This window comes from Ornithodoros turicata, chromosome 7, assembly GCF_037126465.1.
Source record: "Ornithodoros turicata isolate Travis chromosome 7, ASM3712646v1, whole genome shotgun sequence".
Lineage (NCBI taxonomy): Eukaryota > Metazoa > Arthropoda > Arachnida > Ixodida > Argasidae > Ornithodoros > Ornithodoros turicata.
This window is the reverse complement of record NC_088207.1, coordinates 48089463-48102809: the sequence shown is the minus strand read 5'-3', so window position 1 is coordinate 48102809 and position 13347 is coordinate 48089463. Positions and strand designations below refer to the sequence as shown.

Below are 13347 nucleotides of genomic sequence, written 5' to 3'. Positions count from 1 at the left end.
GCGTTCCTTCAGCACCCGCAGTGCCGAGTTCATATTTGCTGCCCACAAGACGTTCGTCCTCTTGTTTTTGACCGAGAATGCTGTGAACCATTTTTTGCAGATAAGATGCGATCGACCTCATGCTCACCTTCTGTGCTGTTCTATCTACAGCTCTGCTGTCATCAATATGAAGCTCAACCTGGAGAGTGCGCTTTCCAATATTGCGGCATTGAAGGATCTCTTTCGAGCTGCTGTCATTTCTCACCTGTTCCGACCTCGAAGCTGCTGCGTTGCCATGTTCTGCGCTTGGCTCTAGGAAATTTAGTGATAGATGTTCTTGCTTTTCTTCGTGTTCCATTTCCACGGGAGCTGGCTTTTCAGGTATGTCGGCTGAAGTTTCCATAGGGGCATTTGCGGCGCTGCATCGACTTGTAATACTTGCACATGAGGACATTCCCGACGGGGTAAGCACATAGGTTGCGTTGCTTCTTGCAGAGAGGCAATCAGGACTTCCGTGAAGAGAGTCACTAGACGAACGATGCAACGTGACAGTGACACCGTCTGTGAATGGTTCTGAAGTTGGTATTTCGCTTCGAAATCTTGAAGAGTTTGCCTTCGCTTCATCCGTTGACTTCGTAAATATTGTTCTCGGTGCTGGTACGGGGGATAAACCGGGTATATCCATCGCTCGCGTCCTGCAGAAGGTCATGGAGTTCGTAGCGGTGCGACAATGAGGGATGATGCCTAGGTATTCGAAAGCTTTTCTTCTTCCTTCTTCTGTCTGTCGCACGCATGTGCATAGCATCGTGCATTCCTCCTCATATACTGTATTCCTCTTTGCCTGTGAACTTTGTGGGGAGTACTGAAAAGATTTCCAATGGGACATCAGAAGCGTCCAATGTCCCAAATTTCCTTTCACTTCTGAGGCATACGAAACTGTGTTGCTGAAAGGTGTGATGATGATAATGATGATGATTGAAGTTTATCGGCACAAAAGCAACAAAGGCCATAGAGTGCCAAGACTGTGGTAAGGCTGAATGGTGTCGATAAGGAGTACGTGAAATATCTGATATGACATGCCGACCGAACTATCATACGTAAAGGAAAGAACTGGACTGAATCATGTGAAGTTACTGAGATACGATTAAAGGGATCGTATATTAATAATCGCGAAGGTTTGCACGTAAAGCGAGTCCGCCTACACTGGTGTGGCTAAATTTGCCCGTGCCGCGCAGGGTAGGACTCCGGATAATTCCGACTACGACCTGCTTTCCCTCACCACCGGCGCCTCAGTCTCCTTAACGTGCGTCGTAAATCTCCATCCCGTTCTACCGCTTGTCAGGAAGACATTCTCCTTTCTCTTCAGGCGCCATTAATCTTCCTGAACCATTTTTGAACGGGAGTAGTAGCTCTGTCTGATTGTGACGCCGGCTCAGAGGTGGCGCTGCCAGTCTGGTGTTGCCTGCTCTAGGGAAACTTCCCCAGATCTAGGAGATTTGAAGTCTGCTTGGGGGAAAAACACTTCCTTCGAAATCTAGGGAATTTTACTGCCGAAAATTTCATGATGCGCAATTTTCCCTGCCCCAAGCAAAGGAAAAACGCAACCACAGAAGGACTTCGGCTGATCGCTGATCTCACTCCGTACCGTAATTTTCCCAAGCACCGACGGCAGGTACTTCAAGATCGGCGCGCCGATGTGCTCCACATGTCGACTCTCGGGCAGGGAACCACGCTTTGTTTTCCTTTCCGCTTGCCGCTGCCCACCAAGTCGCCCTTGGCATCTCATGGTTGTTTCTGATGGGAGAGAAACTGTTATGAAGTGTTGAGTGTACTATGAAAGCACGACGCAAATACAACTTTCTCACACATTTATTCGTATTCTCCGACTGGCTTGTCACCACAGGACAAGGTTGGGCTTAGGTGATATCGTTTACTCGTATTTGTTCTCGACGCCGTCGCCGGTAGTTCACTGAGTGTATGAGCCGCCACCGGAGAAACTCGCAGTCTAGGGAAATCTGGGGAAATTTTTCGTCCAATCCGGGGGAAAAATGTGAATGTAGGCTGGCAACACTGAGTCGAGTCTCTGAGTGCTGGTCTCTTGGTATCAGTCGGTGTACTTGATTCGCTCACGCACCAGGTGTGTGAATGTCGCCTATGACGATCATAGCGTTTGTATGCTCCATTAGTGCACTGTAGTTGTGAAGTCGAAAGTTAATCTGTAGGACAGACAGGGTTTTTACACGGGACACACGAAAACTGACTCGCAGGGTTGGCATGGGATGGAACCTGGTTCTAGCCGAGAAGTTACACACCATATGTAAATGGGTGAGCCGTCTGGGATAGAGCCAACGTTATGAGGAATAATACGAAAAAGGCAGGGACCATCAAAACGAAACCGGATATCGTTTTGTGGCCCAGACTGCGTGCCCACACTTTAAGAAAAAAAGGAGTACTTTTACTCTTTTTGGGGACTAAATGCATTGCCACAAAAAATAGTCCCTTTCGGGGGTAAATGCACGGGAGTAAATGAATGTCACAGGGTGGAGACTGCATTTCACACGCTGTTGTAAGAGTCCCAGGTACATAATTGGTGTGCATGCATGAAAATACTTTGAAGCAAACCGTCAACCGTGATATATCGTGTGATATAAAATCTTGCGCCATACTAGGGCACAATTTGCGAAGAAAGATGCGCTAACTGTTTCTTACTCTGTGTGGCTGGAAAATTGCTACGTTGTCTGAGTTATACAGCCTTCTGTCGTTCAAATTGACCAAGGGCACATATTTACGTAGACTGTTGCATTCAGGAGACCCATTCGCGAAGTTTAGTGACAATTTGCAGTCCTGGGGAGTAAATGTCGGGGCTAAATGTCGGGTTAGGGGACTAAAATGGGGAGTAATTGGCAGACTAGGGGAGTAGAAGCTGCAATTACTCCCAGTTTTACTCGTTTTTTCTTAGAGTGCAGACTCATGTTGTGGCTTGTGTCCTTGTCCCTGTGGCTCCCAGTCTGTACTGTTCAGGAACATTGTCATAGGGTATGTAATCAGCTGTTGTGTCCGCCTCGATTCGAGGAGAATCCACAGGAATTTTTCCAGAAAAAAGGATGAGGTGCGATGGCGGCTGTGCATTTTCGGACAAAGCTGCGAAACCCCTGTGCTGTGTGTAAGCGTACTGGGGTAGCCAGTTCGACTTCGTCAAAACTCACAACCCGATTTTTCTCTTCATCACATCACCACCACCGTCACTACGAGAAGACAGTGAAGCAATGTCCCCGAGGCACCGACTGCACAATCCGCTTCTAGTACTCAATCTGATGATATATGTAGACACCGATAGAATGAAGAGGAAAATCGTGTTAATAAATGTGACTACGTCTCCATTATCTTCTCTTCATGCCAGGTTTTAGTGTTTTCTTTCATTGAATTACAGGATCGATGCCACTGTTTGTCTTCAGCAGTGGTTATATGCTTGGGCATTTCAAAGATACACGACAGCTTTAAGCTTTTGAAAAATAAACGTTCTAGTAATATACACGCGGAATTCCTTCACCCTTACGAATTTCCGGAATGGCTAGGTGTCAGAAAGAACGGAAGAACCCTGCTGCTCTTCCGTGAACACCAAGTATAACGACAATAGCTATGGACATTTCCTCCAGGAAACCTCTTCCAGGGACATTCTTTCCAACGCTCCATCTCACTTGCGTATATGTACGACACTTTGAAACTAGCCTCAAAGTGTTTGCATTGTATAGCCTCAAAGACCGTCGTGATACTGAGCTATTCAAAAGACGTTGAGTCGTTGGCACCACTTTCTTATGTTGTTGGGAATGAGAGGAGATAAAGACTGAGTGTCTACTCGACACCTAAGGAAGCCAACTGTATCACAAGTGCTTCAGATTAGAATGTGATAACATACGAGTCCAGACTATCTGCTTGTGTAGTTCAGTGTCAATGAAACATGGCCCCTGAGAAGATGCTAACGAGTGTGCTGTTCCTGTTATGCGGGTTCTTCACCTTGTCGGTCAGTATCTGCACATTATTGACTAATGAGTAAGATGTTCGTGCTTCAAATTGCAAGCTAATACCCGTGCGCCACGAGCAAAAACAATGACATTAGCGTGTAATGTCTGTCGAGTCCCGAATGCCATTTCTTACGACAGTCGTGCTACGCGTCAGATTGGAATGACATTGAACGCGATGATGTCGAAGTCGCCCAATACAGTCATACAACGTCATGACAATCATGACGTTCTGCCCTATACAATAGGAAAGCCGGTCTTTTACCATCGACTACGAGAGAGACGTGTTTCTCAAGGATGGGAAACCGTTCCGTTATGTGTCGGGCTCCATCCACTACTTCAGAGTTCCCCATGAGCTTTGGTTGGACAGACTGCAAACCATGAGGGCCGCTGGACTGAACGCCATTCAAACGTAAGTTGGATTGATGTGTCACTTTCTGGATGACGTACGACGTAGTTCTAGTTAGACTATCACTACGGACTATGACAATGAGTCTCGTGACTTCAGAATCCTATCCAATTTATGACATTGCAATACACGTGTCTTACAATGTATATTGTTATTTTTTTTCGATGTGACGCGGAAGTATCACAAAAATTAATTTCGAGTTTTGAAAGGTATGACGGCATAGTGTAGGACGATCTGCCACACGTCTGGCAACATTGCTCTTCCAACGCCGATTTGCGTCTCCTCACGAGAGCTGTTTGCAGTCTTCCAACGTGGAGTGGAGAGCGGAGACCATAAAGGTACGCGCGCTGTAGGAGAAAGACGCCGAGGGTCTCTGTGACGTCACCCTAACTCTTAGAACATCCGAAATCATGAAGCGTTGCGGTTATTTTGATTTCCTTTTTTTATTTTTTTTTTTTTTTGTGGAAGCGGCGTGATGTTCACAGATTGCATTTTCATTTCCCGTACAGAATATCGGAACGAGGTTGATACATTATACGAAATTAATGTAATAATTTCGTAATAATAATAATTAATAATGTTTACATTGTTACATGTTTAAATTATATTATAATTATAATGTAATAATTATAATAATAATTATACGTAATGTAATGTAATATAAACAATGGATAAGTTGTTTTTGTCTGTAGTGGCAACTTAATGTTGTGTTGTCTTTGTTGTTTGAACACATCCGACGAAACTGCGCAAATGCGGGCGATGCAGTGTGTACAGCAGAAATGCATGGCAGGAAAGCAAGTTTGTCTTTTATCTACCACGCATTTTTTAGGCTCTCAATATTTGGGATTCTGGAACCAAAATCGTATTTTAAGTGACAATGCACATAGGCATCTCAAGTTGAAATAATCTGTTTCCCGCTTTCTTGTATTAATCAGGTCACCTAAATTATTTTCTTTATAGCATACGAAAATATTTAAGACTGAATAAATATTTAGAAACTTGATAAAGAAATTTAATAAAAATTACCCCTGAATCAAATCATGTGTTGATTAGCCGCATGATTTCTATTTCATTTTTCTCGTAACAAGTTCTGGTTCTCCGCAAGCGCGGCATCATGACTTGCGTAGAACAGAACAAAGCGTGTTTAATATTTCCCGTCTTACTACTATTCTTTCAGAACCTTTTACTCAAACAATATAACACAATAACGTGCATGCATAGACACACATGTGTACGAAGTTGCCCATTATCAAGGCGGACGGCTACCCAATTTGGTAGGTGATTATGAGTATAGATTTGGCCAGTCAAATTACAGTCAATAACGTTTTTGAAGTTACAACACACATATCGCTTATGACAGTCCACATAGCTGGGTGTTCACACCAGCAATGGTCCGAGTTCACGTAGGTACATAGCCATGACAGCTCCATGAAATGCTGCGTATTGTACTGGTACTGAAACGCAAGTAACACGTTAATCTTGCAGGTACATCGAGTGGAGTACGCACGAACCACTGAACGGCCAATTTAGCTTCGAAGGCCAGAATGACATCGTCAAGTTCATAAGAACAGCTGAATCCGTCGGTTTTCTGGTCCTCCTAAGGCTGGGCCCTTTCATAGACGCCGAGAGAGACATGGCAAGTGACCACGGAATATCTTGTTTGTGCCTCTCGAGCATGCGCTGAAACCACTTCATATTTTCTAGGGTGGCTTTCCATTCTGGTTGATGTCGAACAATACGGACATCAAACTTAGAACCAGCAGTAAATGTAAGTCTTTTATCCTTCTTTCCCTTAGCAGCTCCGTCCGAATAAAGTTAATTATGGGATACGAATTCGCCTCTTTTAATTCTCTTTCATGCTTTGACTCCGTAACAAGCGTACCTTCAGTACGTTGATAGGTACTACAGCAAGCTCTTGCCTCTGCTGAAGCCACTTTTGTATTCCAATGGTGGACCGGTGATTATGCTGCAGGTGCGTGTTGTATTTGTCTATTTGACGAACGGTAGAACGAAAGATCACAGTAGCAACGGTGATGTGACCAGGAACAATAAGTTGACTGTATCAGACAACTTTAGCAGTCTTGAGCTCCAGGATTCCCCTGGCTTCTCCAGAATCTCTACAAGCTCAGATCTGCATTCCACGGAAAGAACCCAAGGGGTAGCAATTTGGGCAGGATGCTTAACGAATCTCTTCTTGCGTGCCCCCTGGGTTGTTTTCTATACAACTAATCTCTAACTGACGTCACACTTGACGACCGGACACGGAACTCAACAAAATATAAAAAGCCACCAGGTCCGCGAAGGATGTAATTCTCGAGAATACCGGTCTTTATAAACTTGCTCTTCTGTACGAACTACACTTCATGATACCTGGTAGTCTCTATACAAAATCTTGGCAATAAAGTTAGGTACTTCTTACAGGTTAAACTTTATTCCTATCCGAAACGCGATGGGGAGACGAGACACCTGTACGGGACTACCTCGACGCACCTCTGTTCCTGTTGAACCATCGAAACCCTGAGTGCATCTTGTCTTCCAGGTAGAAAACGAATACGGTAGCTATCCGGCTTGCGACTTCAAATACACTGCACACTTGCGAGACGTGGTGAGAAGCTATGTAGGTGACGACGTCATACTGTATTCTACCGATGGCGATAGTGACTCCCTGGTCAAGTGCGGAAAGAACGAGGGGGTGTACACCACAGTTGACTTTGGACCAGGTAATACCAAGCACCAGACTTGAATCCCTCTTGCAAAGCAATATAGGTAGCACTGCCTGCGGAATATGTTGGTATATTTGTGAGGAATGCGCCTCTGTATTGCAGCAACCGACGTGATAGAAGCGTATGCAGTGCAACGACGACACCAGTTGAGAGGACCATTGGTCAATTCTGAATACTACCCTGGATGGCTTGACGTGTGGGGACAACCTCACGTGCAAGTGCCTTCAGTACTAGTTGCGTTAACACTGGAGGCCATGCTTCGTCGGAATGCTTCTGTCAACGTGTGAGTATAGTTCATAATATCGCATCTAAAACGTACAAAGCTTTTATCACTTTTCTACCGAAGCATCCGGTTTATATCGAACGCCGTGTCTCGTCACCTGTAGGCAGTTAAGGTTCTTGATAAAGGATTGACGACTATGACGATTGTGGTGTTGGGAGTAAAAAATATGGAGATATAGAGCTCAAACTATAACTTTGTTTTTTTAACAACTTTAACTCTCCCCCATCGCTTGTGGTGATGTGGGGAATAAAATAATGACCAAAAATGCCAAAAGCGCTTTGAGGGCAGAGCGTTTGCTAGTTCGGGGCAATTTACAGCAAACCAGCAGGAAAAATATAAATGAAGAGTCCTGACGACCTTAAGAGATGATACCACCCCCAAAAACACTTCACTTCAAACGCATTAGACTCGACACGAAGATGAAGAAAACAAAACTGTCCTGAGGATAAACAGCGGAAACACCCCTAATTTTTCGCTGCGGAACCTGGAGAAATTGCCACGCAGTTACGTACGAGCGGATATTTTTCAGGTACATGTTTCACGGAGGAACATCATTTGGATTCACATCAGGTAAGGAACAAACACCACCAGATTGGTTACCTTCGACGAGGAGACTTTCTGATCACCCCATGATTGATCGATTGATCACCCCAGGAGCCATTATGTCTGGTGGCAAGTACCAGCCCTGCGTCACGAGCTATGACTACGACGCACCTATGACGGAAGCTGGAGACCCAACACCAAAATATTTTCTCATGCGCAAAGTGATTAGCCAGGTGCGAGTTGTTATTCGCAATTTCAGACCCTTGTGTGTTTTATGATAGATAGGTAAAAATGTGCTATGCTGATCGCAGAGGCTTCAGATCCTGTGTGTGTCCTATATATTACGCTTTTTCCGGAACCGTGCTTCCTGTTACCGTGGTTTTTGTCTTTTCGACTCTAACACCCCTATTTGGCCTTCAGTATGTCCGAACTATATGAAGACAACAGGGGGCCTGTGTTTTTCTTTTTTTTTTTTTAATCAAGCTCAAACTCCCAAACTCAACAACAGGAGGCCGTACCTACAGCCATTTATTCATATATCCATAGGACCTGTGTCAGACAGGTGATCGTACCCAGAGACATTCGTTAAAAACAATAACACGCCGTGCGGTTGTGATAGTGACGCTCCCATTATCCGTTTTGTTTGTTTCTGTTTTGTTTTTTGTTTGTGTGTTTGTTTGCGTACGTGCGTGCGTGTGTTTTATGAACACGTTCCCCAGTGACAGACTCTCTCACTACAATATTTTACTAACAACCACGTTAAACGCTCTTGTTGCAGTTTCTACCCCTGCCTCACATGCCAGAACCACGTCCAAAGCCCAAGATAAGCCTGGGGCCTGTCGAGTTTACCTATGTAAGCATTTCTTCCCTATTCATGCAGCACGGACAACCCGAACGTCCACGCCACACTCTTGTGGTAACATCCCTGCATAAAACGAGTGATAGAAACTTTAGTGGTCGATGTTCGGTATAGCGCACTAACGGTCCTGCTGCATTTTGTTCTTGGTAGCGAAAAATGTACCGGTCATTGTTGTAAAGGAGGCTTCGCATCAATGCGAGCCTTGCTGCAGTGAAGTGTCCTTTGTATGAATGGCCTCTGTGACAGTAAGTGGAAATTAAAGTCACGCAAAAGCAGTTGGTTGGTTGGTTTTAAGGAAAAAATAAATGTGGCCTCACTAATGTGAGGCCCGCAACTCCACATCACTTGCACCAGTTATTTTGGTGAAAAACTCCTTGAATGATTATGCCAATGAAGCAAATTATGCAAAAGCAGTCATTTCGTATATTGCATAGACGGGTGGGGAGTCAGTATTTGAGATATCGAGGAATCAACGCAATCATGCAGAAGGCATTTTCACGCACGCATGAACTCGGAATTTTTCCTCCTTGACTTCTTTCTTCGCTGTGGGGAATAAAACGGACGATATATATCGCTGCATAACTGCACTCAGTAATTATATGGCCCTGCAACCAGAAGCCCAGGCACACGGTACCTCCGTTGCACACCCTCTACAAGGCAGGAGATATTTGGTCAAAGAAATCAGGACTGAATTGGATGCTTTCTTGAGGTTCAGCAACACGGAGGGATCCGATGTCTACCGAGCCACTCAAAAGACTGACGACGACACGAGCAATGACAATGAAGACTACATTCAATGTTAATGTAACGCCATGTTTAAGATGTGACATAACAGTATAGTGCACAGTAATAGCACAGTGTTGGCGGAGCTATACGAGAGAATGAATTCGGCATAGCTTGATACTCAAGGCCAATAAAAGCGTGACCCGCGACTCCTGTTGACAAAAATATTAAACCAGACGATGAAGCAGGCGTTGCAGGTACGCGCGTCTATTCGGTGATGGTGATGATGATGATGATGATTCAGATTTTCTTGGCGCATATGCGACGAAGGCCATAATGTCTATTCGGTAAATAACTATCATCAACGATTGCATGTTCCAGGTGCTCAGCTTACCGCTAATCATACGGGAGACTGGTGACACATCAATACCATCAAAGCATCCGCTTTCTTTTGAGGATGTGGGCCACGTAAGTCATCCACGTTCACCTTCGCACTATTACCCAGTTTCTAATTACCCAGTTCCAATTACCCATTACCCAGTTCCTAATAAAATGGAGTCACGTTTTTACAGGGCCATGGTCTTATGGTGTATATGACAAACGTTACCTTTCGAGCTCGTTATCCTGCAGTGTTAAAGGTACCAGGACTACGTGACAGAGGCTACGTATACGTTGATGGTGTAAGTGAACTATACATCACAGATATAAAGCTAACCGCACGTTACTGTTAGGTAGAAGCTAGTTGTTATACTATCCAAACTATGCCAAGGAAGATGGTTGCCAGAAGCATCCACAGGAAATACAGGAACAAAAACCCATAGCATACATTAGAAAATTCACTCGTGATGGCCATCAAGAACATCATTCGGCATTACAGCATGGAGAGACCAGCGGCATGACCGGGCGGATTAAGGTGACCCGCTCGTTGTGGTAGCCAAAGCCTGGGAAGACTGGGAGGTAGTGGGTTCGAATCCTACCATCGGCTGTGCTGTCTGAGGTTTTCCCTGGTTTTTCCGAAGACTTTAGAGACGAATGTCGGCACAGGACGGATACTAACCGTCCTGTCTCCCACTCCTTCCTGCTGTCCTCTCTCTATCTGTTCACATCTGTACGCCGCTTATAGCAACAGTTGAAAAAAAAAAAAAAATGAAGAAGAAACGAAGAATCACGTGATGCCGAATGATACCCAATCCTGTGGTGTGATGTTGAATGACAGCCTATGGGGTGATGTGATGTGATGAAACCGAATATGACGGGTTTGAAAGTTCAAGGGTTGTGATGTTGTTGTTGAATGATGGATTACGATGTTGATGGGCTGTGGTGATGTTGTGATGTGGTGGGCCCTGAGTAAGGCCCGCCTTGATTTGATGTTAAATCATTGATGAATTTGATGTTGAATAGATTTTCCAGGAAAAGTTCCCCGAGCTTATTACCCTTCATGTATTAGCAGAAATTTATCAGCGCTGCATTTGTTCGACATATTTCTTTGGTTCCACCTGGAGTGCTCGTCATCCATATTTAAAAGAAAACTGAAGGTCCGAGCAAATTGCAACCGTGTTTTCTTTCTCCTATAAAAGGTATACAAAGGAATGCTGTCACATATGGACAACGTGTACGAAATGCTGCTTCCAGTTAAGAGAGGATCAGCCTTATGGATTTTGGTGGAAAATCAGGGACGCGTGAGCGTGGGTCCTGAGATACTCGGCAGAAAGGTAAACAATATTAAAGCACGTCACTTCATTTTTTTTCTTTTTTCGTTTTTCCACATCCTGGCTTTTCACCGTCACAGGGCATCATCGGCGATGTCACCCTCGGGTCGCAGGTACTAACGGACTGGGCAATGTTGCCGATGCTACAGCCTGACTACAGTTCCTTGATCAAAAGGGTCAACGTAACTGCAGCAAGCAACAATCTCCAAAACCGCGAAGGCTTCGGGATATACTTTGCCGATTTTGAATTGGCCCATCCTGAACCACTGGACACCTTTATGAGGCTAGACGGCTGGAGAAAGGTCCGTGCTGAGTTAGTAGTTAGTAAGTAGCTGAAGTGCTTAGGCTTTCGAAGCATGAATCGATGGTGGTAGAAATACATTTGCGATAGGTTACAACTCTTGAACCCTTGAACCAGAACTTTACCACATCACCATTGCGCAGAATGATCCTGACTTGTGGAAAACGGCGGGCTTACGCTTCTTTGTAACAATTAACGCAGCTGTCAAGTGTGACACAAAGGAGGCAGGCTCCTCCTCTAGTTTTCAAATCAGTCGAGACAACCATGGCAACGGAATTGTAAACGGAGACAGAGAAAAGGGAAAGGACAACACGTTGCCAACAGAACGATTGCCAAAACAAATGATTTGGTAACAAAACGAGTTGACAACACAAACGATGCCGGGATGACGGTAGGCTTGAAGTGTGTTATGTTGTGAGCTAGGCTGTCGCCCATGAATATGAAGCCAACGCTCTTTCACGAAAGCTCTTCCTGTTTTGTAGTTGTAGTTTTGTAGTTTGTAGTAGTGTAGCTCAATTAATTATATTGAGCACCAACTTGCTTGACCTATTATAAACCTATACAGGGTGTTTGCTCTGATATGTCCAGAAATTTTATTTAAAGCGAGCAATAAAAGAAAAGCAAGTGGTACTTTTCTGCTACTTGAGTAAGAAACAGGTACTGCTTCACTAGTAGCAGCTGTTTCTTAGTCAAGTAGCTAAAAAGTAGCGCTCGTTTCTCTTTTACCGCTCGCTTTAAATAAAATTTCTGGACACGTTAGAGCAAACACCCTGTATAGCAGCAGCAAAGCTTTTTCCAATCGTGTCTGCTTGAGAAACAGCAAGACCTCAAGAGAGGATGCCCCTTCTATCGTTATACTGCACTGATACAAGTCACGTGCAGTTTAAATGTCTGCGCTCCTAGAATTAATTTTCCGTCTTTCATCGTCTTACAGGGATTCGTTTACCTGAACGGGCATCCGTTGGGCCGCTACTGGCCGGAACGTGGTCCTCAAGTCACACTATACGTACCATATGTGTACTTGAAGCGGAACAACAAATTGATAGTAGTCGAGCAAGAAGAGGCTCCGTGCGGTACGTCAGGCACCTGCACCGTTTCTTTCGTTTCGGAGCCCCAGATCAACGGCACTGTTCCGGAGGGTGAAGAACAGCGAGCCAATGTGGAGTTGAACTCACCACGAATGTTCAAGCATTGAGTTAATACACTCTGTGTTTACAAATGCTCAGCTCAACAAGGCTAAATTTGCTGAAGTGGTTGAGAGATGATGTCTGACAACGTACGCTCAGTGCATTGTTTGTAATGTATTGCAATACATGAGTCCACACTTGTTTCTGAATAGCGTTGCTTTCTTTAATGGTATTTACAAATAATGCGCTTTCAGAAACTCCATAGACAGACCGCGACCCCAAACGGGGATGTTTCTGCGGAGGAGCAGTCAGATACCATGGGAACAGGTTCGCTTCGCACCTTCCCATGAGAAGGCGCACGCGTGGTTTACTACGACAATGCGTATTATCTTCGTGTGTACTGTGGGCGAGTGCGAAGGAGTCTCTCTCGCAATTTTCAGATTTCTTGTGTGTGATAACTTCCAAACGCGCAGTCACATAAGCATATGCCTTTGCTTGGTATATATACACGAGATAAAACACCATATCTTATCTGCAACAACCTTCCTCCAAAGCTCTACTCTATACTCTACCTCTTTCCTGGTTGTTTGTTTGTTTCTTTTTTTTTTCTGTCTCTATTGTTCCATCCACAAACGCGTTTTGGAGTAGCCAGTCCTGACTGGGTCCGGAGTA

General features: G+C 44.6%; 2 protein-coding genes across 2 annotated transcripts in view; one reads left to right on the top strand and one right to left on the bottom strand.

Annotated features, from left to right (window-relative positions):
- Nucleotides 1–13347, bottom strand: part of LOC135401339 (transmembrane protein 272-like) — a 100635-nt gene that overhangs the window by 34026 nt on the left and 53262 nt on the right. The window lies entirely within an intron of this gene.
- On the top strand, nucleotides 3911–12876 carry LOC135401332 (beta-galactosidase-like). Its single transcript, XM_064633677.1, has 15 exons — nucleotides 3911–4000; nucleotides 4247–4410; nucleotides 5893–6043; nucleotides 6112–6175; nucleotides 6285–6379; nucleotides 6947–7127; nucleotides 7233–7413; nucleotides 7943–7983; nucleotides 8068–8189; nucleotides 8735–8809; nucleotides 9920–10006; nucleotides 10111–10218; nucleotides 11116–11250; nucleotides 11328–11549; nucleotides 12483–12876. The coding sequence occupies exons 1-15, from the start codon at nucleotides 3938–3940 to the stop codon at nucleotides 12741–12743; spliced, it is 1950 nt and encodes a 649-aa protein (XP_064489747.1). The 5' UTR covers nucleotides 3911–3937; the 3' UTR covers nucleotides 12744–12876.